This window comes from Syngnathoides biaculeatus, chromosome 10 (assembly GCF_019802595.1).
Source record: "Syngnathoides biaculeatus isolate LvHL_M chromosome 10, ASM1980259v1, whole genome shotgun sequence".
Lineage (NCBI taxonomy): Eukaryota > Metazoa > Chordata > Actinopteri > Syngnathiformes > Syngnathidae > Syngnathoides > Syngnathoides biaculeatus.
In genome coordinates, this window is record NC_084649.1 from 23,664,795 (window position 1) to 23,672,095 (window position 7,301).

The following is a 7,301-nucleotide window of genomic DNA, read 5'->3' on the forward strand; positions in this document are numbered from 1 at the left end:
TGGTTTATCAGGTGCAAATTGCGAAATTAGTGAATTAGTAAATCGTAATAAGTCACGGGTCAAAAAATAAATGTATCGGTTACAAATGAAATGAAATGCTGTGGCAAATATCGGCCAATTCACTATATTTGATTTGAAAAATGGAGCAATATATTCCATTTATTTTGAAATCCAATCAACTAGTCATTCTATTGCAGTTTTGGGGGCAAACATCACCTGACTGTCCCGCGCGAATAAGACAAAGGCGCCGTTCCGCTCTGCCACCCTCGTGGGCGATCGCTTAACCTTTGACCTCAGCTCGGATTTGAGGCACCCGCAGGCTCACAGACGAGGCCTACAATTTACAAGGTTTTATTTTCAACTCATTGGTGTGCTCGTAAAAGAGAGAATAGTCTGCGTGGATGCAGGCCTATAAAAAGCACGCTGACTTAATTCTGTTAGAATTAAGAAGGCGAGTGAAATGCGTGATATAAATAAATTTGCTTTGCTTTATGGCCCCAGTCGAACATACGGATGGCACCGGGGGTTAAAAATAAGATGGGGAAGATGAGTCCGTTTATTAGGTACACAATACACAAAACCAGTCATCTTAGTTTGTTACAAAATAATGGAAATCTGCCAATTTGTTAGGGAAATATAGCTACAAAATACAATAAAACAGTTAGTACATCAAATACTAAATTCAGTACATTCAGAATATTGGGCATGAAATGCACCCGGCAGTTGACTAATTTGTTACAAAATGTTTCAAATTGTATTTGTTACATGTTGACAACTGTAGCAAACTAATAAATTAGATGGACAAAATATGACTAACAGTGTTCGTGTAATAGTATCACTAAATTAATTGGGCCTCAAATGTAGCACATTTGTTGACCTATTAGGTACAAATTATTTCTAAATAGTTGATTCTGTGCAAAATTGAGCAAATTGCTTCAATGTATTCAATTTAAGAATTGTACTTTGTTGGATCATCAAATGCAGCAGTCCAATCAAACAATAAGGTTGAAAAATGAAAGAAAGTGGTGCAGAAAATAAAATTAAAGAAAAGAAAATATGATTGGCACTTGTTTAGAGACTACAATGATAATGATAATTTTGATAATGATGATAATGGTAAGGTCATTAGAGCCTTTTAGTTCTCACACGTTAAAGAAACACTCAAACACAAATGATGTCATCGTGACGCTTTTATTCACTCGATTTCACAATCATGAAGATGGCTTAATATTTTTTATACTGGAAGGCAAATTGTAAGGAAACATTAGAGCGTTGTTGTTACTTCCTCAGGCCTCGCTTGCTCCTGCTGCCCTTTGAACTGACAAACGAAAGTTAAAAAAAAAAAATAAAATAAATCAAAAGTGAATGCTGACATTCATTGTTGTTGCCTGTTGTGAGCAGTTAGCGGCTAACAGTCTGCGGTTGCTTTGGGACGCATTTTTTACTCACCTAGCCTAGCGACAAGTGACCTTGAAACACGTGACGCGAGCTAGCTAATATTTAGTTTGCTATTAGTCATACATGAGCGACTGTGTACATTGACAGCTAACTGTTGTTGGCAGTTAGCGGCAAACACCCCTCCGTCATTTCTATATCAGAGTTGTGTTTACAAGTAAGATTGATACAATGGGCTAAATAAGCCGTTTATCAGTGTTAAAATTATAGCTATAGCTAACATGTTAATTTTATACTTTATGATTCCTACAGGACTGGCAGTAGCAGGTCGCGGCTAACGATTCGCTGTTGTTTTCAGCGGAAAATGTTGTTTATATGTGAAAATGACACACAAAGCTAAGTAGCAGCGTATGAGTCTTGGTTATTAGCTATTAGTTAATGCTATTAGCTATGCATATTTTTCTGCCCCTACCAATTCTGGCTAGCAACAAGCAGAAACTTCTAGCTAGCTAACATTTTATTCATTAATTTTCAATTTTATTTTCTGAATGAGGTAATGAGCAGAATACATTCACGGTTGACTGAAATTAGCAAGTAGCGGCTAATGACTCACTGTTGTTTTCAGCGTAAAATTTTGCTTCTATGTGAAAATGACACACAAAACTAAGTAGCGTATGAGTCTTGGTTATTAGCTATGCATATTTTTATGCCCCTACCAATTCTGCCTAGCAACAAGCGACTTAACACGGGGGACACTGCTAGCTAGCTAACATTTTATTCATTAATTTGTAATTTTATTTTGTGCATGAGGTAAAGAGCAGAATAGATTCACAATTGACTGAAATTAGCAGTTAGCGGCAAACGACTCACTGTTGTTTTTAGCGGAAAATGACACATAAAGCTAAATAGCAGCGTATGAGTCTTGGTTATTCGCTATGCATATTTTTATGCCCCTACCAACTGTGCCTAGCAACAAGCGACTGAGCAGGGGGAAACTGCTAGCTAGCTAGCATTTTATTCATTAATTACTATTTTTTTTTGTGCATGAGGTAATGAGCAGAATACATTCACGTTTGACTGAAATTAGCAGTTAGCGGCTAACGACTCACTGTTGTTTTTAGCGCAAAATGTTGCTTATATGTGAAAATGACACATAAAGCCAAATAGCAGCGTATGAGTCTTGGTTATTCGCTATGCATACTTTTATGCCCATACCAATTTTGCCGAGTAACAAGTGACTTAGCATGGGGAAAACTGCTAGCTAGCTAACATTTTATTCATTAATTTGTATATTTTTTATGTGCATGAGGTAATGAGCAGAATACATTCACAGTTGACTGAAATTAGCAGTTAGCGGCTAACGACTTGCTGTTGTTTTCAGGGCGCACTCTTGTTCATATCCAACAATGACTCAATGGGCTAAGTAGGCGGCGTATCAGTGGTCCGGGGGGTGGTCCGACATGATTTGGATGGCGTCGGGGTCACCGAATGATCGTGTTCCACTTAAGACCTTTCAGCTGTCGTACCTCACCCCCCCTCCCCCATACCCCCCTGGGGACCCTCTCCGCATATGTTTGTCCTACGGGCTCACTTGAGGCACCTTTTTGTCCCACTTAAGCCCCCACGCAGCCCACTTAGCCGACGGGCAGCTGACCCTCGCAGCTGCTCGGGGGGGGGGGGGGAGCCACCGTCTCGTTAAAACCCTCGAACGGTGTGTTTGCGCACTAGCTTATCTATTGATCTATTGAACATCCGTCGTCATTGATTGATTATTTGGGTCCGAAAGCAGGCGTACTTACATTTTCTGATGGTCGCTGACGCGGTTCCTCAGCACATTCACCTGCGTGTGTGCGGTTACACGTTAAGTCACGTCATTATTACAACAAACTTTGATTTATCCTCCACATTGATCAGTTTATGGGACAAACTGCTTGTCAGTTTATTAGGTACAAAAGGCAACAACATAACGGTGGTGCCTTGAGATATGAGTGTAATTTGTAGTCATAATGTGTGTAATCTTGTCAATGTATTCGCTACAAAATATGGTGCGTTAGTCAATTTATTCGGTAGAAAATATGGTGCCGGCATATATCATAATGTTTCAGCGTGATGGAGTCACCTCGTATTTCTGCTTCATGTATTTGTACTGAAGGTCAAACTTCTCGGACTCCAGCTGCCGAATCCAATCCATCAACTCTTTGGCCTTTTCCCTGCATGGAATAGAGATAAAACAATGTAATAATAATAAAAATAATAAGATGATCTGGAGATTGTTTGATTCATTGATTCCCAGATCTCTTACCTGAGTTTGTCCTCCCTCAGGTGATCAATGTTTAACTCCCGGCGGCGGTCGTTGAGGATCTTCCGTTTCTTCTCTCGCTCCGTTACCCGCTTCGTTCCCGTCTGCGTCTGCTGGCACACAGACTAAATATTAGGAGCGCATAATATAGATGGAGAATCATAATAATACGTGACGATCATATCTTGTTACTTTATAGCCGGTGAAGCTCAGGTTGCTCAGGATCAACTTCTTCCTGGCGTCTTCGTCGGCTTTCTTCTTGGCCTCTTCCTCCTCCTTCCTCGCTTTCTCCTCCTGGAAATGTGTTTATTAGAGGCAAAATATTGCAAATTGGTCATTTTCAAAATGGAACTGTTGCAATTGTTCCGTTAATTCTTGTGTTCCATAAAACTGTACAACAGTCACGGGCCACATTGTTGTTCCGGTTTCCCTCAGAGGTTCCGTTATGACTGTGAAACCATAAAAATCGCAAAATTTATGAATTACTTTTGGAATCAGAAATCAATGGTCATGGGTTTTTCAACTATTGTCAAGGTTTGGTCGTGTAAAAACGCTCGCGATACCACCTCATTATGATTTATGATGTGACAATTTTGAAAATGTTGGTACAGATTCGAATAAGAATCACGGAAGTTGGACATGCATGATTTGCCTTCGCGGGCCACATAAAATCATGTGGTGGGCCTGATCTGGCCCCTGGGCCTTGAATTTGACACCTGTGCTGTACAACACTAATAATCTTTCTTTTTTTTTTGCATTTGATTACTTGGGAGTTTTTTTTCCCCACAATCCAAACCCCATCGAGAAAAATGTCCCTTTTTTGTGGTAAACAGAGACCCGGACCGCCACGGACGGGACTCACGGCCATTTTGTTCTGTCGTTCTTTTTCCCTCGCCGCTCTGATCTTCATCTGCTCGGCTCTCTCGGACCGGCGCTTCTCCTAAAAAGTAGCAAAGCGAAGAAATGGAGGGGCGGGGTTGGGGTCACCTTTTGATGACATCATCCGGAAGCGACGGGGGAACCTCACGATGCGGGTGGTGAGGCTGAGGAGCTCCTCCTCCTCCTTCTTGCGCTTCTCAAAGTGATCCTCGATTAGAGTCTGGAGTTCCGTCAGGTCTTTCTCCATTCGCTTGCGGTGGATGTCCTGAAAGATGGCGCGCAGGTGTGATCGTTAGGCCGATCAATCAGCCAATCAATCAATCAATCAAATCATCGCAAAAGAAATAATCATTGCGTTCAACTCACGTCAAAATCCACTTTTTCTCCATCTGGGATTTTGGGGACGCTCAAACAGGGAACAAAACCGGGCCTGACCAGAAAATGTAATCATAAAAATATTGGGAATAATATAATGTAAAGATAATAAATGTAAATATACAATACATTTCATAATAATAATGATGATGATTTAAAGATGTACATTGAATAGGAAATGTATTTTGTGTAAATAATACTGTAACACTAATATAAATCACATACACAATCTAAAGATAAAAAAGAAAAATGTAAAAAATTATAACTACGAAGAATGCTTTGTGTACAGGCAATATCAGAATAAAGTTATGAATTATAATAATAATAATAATACATACATACATTTAAAAAAATTGTACAATTGAATGAAACGTCACGTCTTACCTTTTCTTCTTGCCATCTTTTTACATGTCCAAAAAAAAAGATGCAAAAATATTTTAATACAATATTTCATTTCATTTATTTAATTCTTGGCATGTGCGCTAAGGTCCGTGGTGCTTACCTTCATCCTGTTCCTCGTCGCCATCTATTGGAAGGCGCAAAAGTACTACAATTAAAAACACTCAAGACACTGCAACGAATGCCGGAATGTTCGGATGGGACGTGAACGCCGGGGTCGAAGGGGGGCGGGGGGGGGTTTGCGTCCGCTGCATGCGCTACAAGCACAAATCTTGGAAAAGTTGCTAGTTTGGTGCCGGTTACTTGTTTTTTTTTTTTTTTTTACTCAATAGAATGGTTGGGAAGAGTTACTAGATCTGTCGCTAACTACTCTTGGGGAAACTAGTAACTACCGCAATTTCCGGCCTACAAGCCGCAACTTTTTTCACACGCTTTCAACCCTGCGGTTTATGTGGTGATGCTGCTAATTTGTGCATTTTTTTATTCTAACAGCCGCAAGGTGGCACTCGAGTGTAAAAGTTGAGAATGAAACCAGTGGAATAAATCTGTTGAAGTGATTTTTACCGGCCTTGTTAGTGCTGCGCTAGCGTTAGCGCTGTGCTAGAGTGTTGCTACTGTGTTACTGGCGTGTCTCTGTGATATTTACGATAAGTTTTATTTTAACCGGCCCCGTTAGTTTTAGCGGTAGTGTTGGTGCGGTGTTAGCGCTAGCTTTAGCGTGGTGTTAGCGCTAGCGTTAGCACCGCGCTCGCGTTAAACTCTCTGAGTACCGTCTTTTGTAAATATCTTGTTTGAATGTGGGTTTCAATGTGGGCACTTGCGGATTTTACACAGCTGTGGCGTATGTATGTACCAAATGGTATTTCCTTTACAAATGTACTCGGTGAGGCTTATAACCAGGTGCGCTCCGTAGGCCGGGAGTTACGGTAAATATATCATAAAAATTGTTTGAATTGGCTCCGTCCTGGTCGTCATTGTGACTACTACTACTCTGTTTTACTTTGAGTAAATAAAAACAATCAAGGAGGATTGACAAACGCCAAAAATTTCGCAGGTGTACTTTATGAAGTGGCCTGGCTGTCATTTGGAGACAACGCGGTAGCTTTGGCGTGTTTCCCTTTGAACCAAAGAAGTTTTTCCAGTTGATCGAGTGGAAGGAAAACAGTTACAAAAAAAAAAAAACAAAAAACGAGTTGAGTGACACATGAAAGGGAAAAAAAGGAGGCAGCTGCCATGTGGACGAGCGCTGTCAGCCATGATGGAGTGAAAGTGTGTGTGGCTGAGTGGGTGTGTACACATAAACAAATATGTGTGTGCACGCGCGTCATTAAAAATAAGTCAGCCGTCATGTTTGCAAAAATAGACGGACGGGACATGAAAGATAGAGATTGTGCATTTGCACAAGGCATTTTTTTTTTTTTTACATCTAAAAGTTAGATATTACCTCTATTCCAGTGAAATTGTGAAGTTGTGTAAAAAGTGACACATTAACTTCAAATTTGCAAGATAATGTTCAAACTGATGAGATTTTTTAAAATATAATTTTGAATTTGATGCCGCAGTTCTGACCAAAGAAATGCAGATGCAGATTCACGAGCTGAATGTAGAGATGTGAAAAAATAAAAGTCCCCATTTTAGAGCGGCCTAGTGGAAGTAAATATGTGCCACCGGGATTTGAATTAAAAATCCCACAGAAAATTTGATGTAAAATTCACATTGTTATTTCAAAGTGATCACATTTCCAATAGTTGTATTTCAGTTTAAGTTTTTAATGTTAACAAATTAGCCATCTAAAATTCAACCTTTAAAATTCAAACTACAATATTTTCAGTGTCCTGAGATTCAACTGGCTACAATTCGCCGTCTGGAATTCACTGTCTTAACACCCGGCCAATCCAGTTGCGCTTTCTTAGTCACATGACGTCACCTACTAAGAAAGCGTAACTGGATTGGC

General features: G+C 40.0%; 1 protein-coding gene across 1 annotated transcript; it reads right to left on the reverse strand.

The window, feature by feature from the left end:
* Window positions 1–1,177: 1,177 nt before the first annotated feature.
* Window positions 1,178–5,490, reverse strand: LOC133507240 (troponin T, cardiac muscle isoforms-like). The gene is made up of 10 exons (XM_061832079.1): window positions 5,451–5,490; window positions 5,333–5,348; window positions 4,940–5,003; window positions 4,722–4,838; window positions 4,557–4,634; window positions 3,887–3,988; window positions 3,698–3,807; window positions 3,515–3,605; window positions 3,195–3,235; window positions 1,178–1,318 (listed from the first exon to the last, which is right to left on the reverse strand). Exons 4-10 carry the CDS (start codon window positions 4,818–4,820, stop codon window positions 1,279–1,281), a joined length of 561 nt encoding a protein of 186 aa, XP_061688063.1. The 5' UTR covers window positions 4,821–4,838; window positions 4,940–5,003; window positions 5,333–5,348; window positions 5,451–5,490; the 3' UTR covers window positions 1,178–1,278.
* Window positions 5,491–7,301: the final 1,811 nt, after the last annotated feature.

Bases quoted from the DNA above. Each gene is read 5' to 3' on its own strand.
- LOC133507240 (XM_061832079.1), bottom strand. From the start codon at position 4,820: ATGGAGAAAGACCTGACGGAACTCCAGACTCTAATCGAGGATCACTTT. The intron at 3,808-3,886 runs GTAACAAGATAT...TCTGTGTGCCAG, and splicing joins TGAGCTTCACCGGCTATAAA to CAGACGCAGACGGGAACGAA. The intron at 3,236-3,514 runs GTGACTCCATCA...GCACACACGCAG, and splicing joins ACATGAAGCAGAAATACGAG to GTGAATGTGCTGAGGAACCG.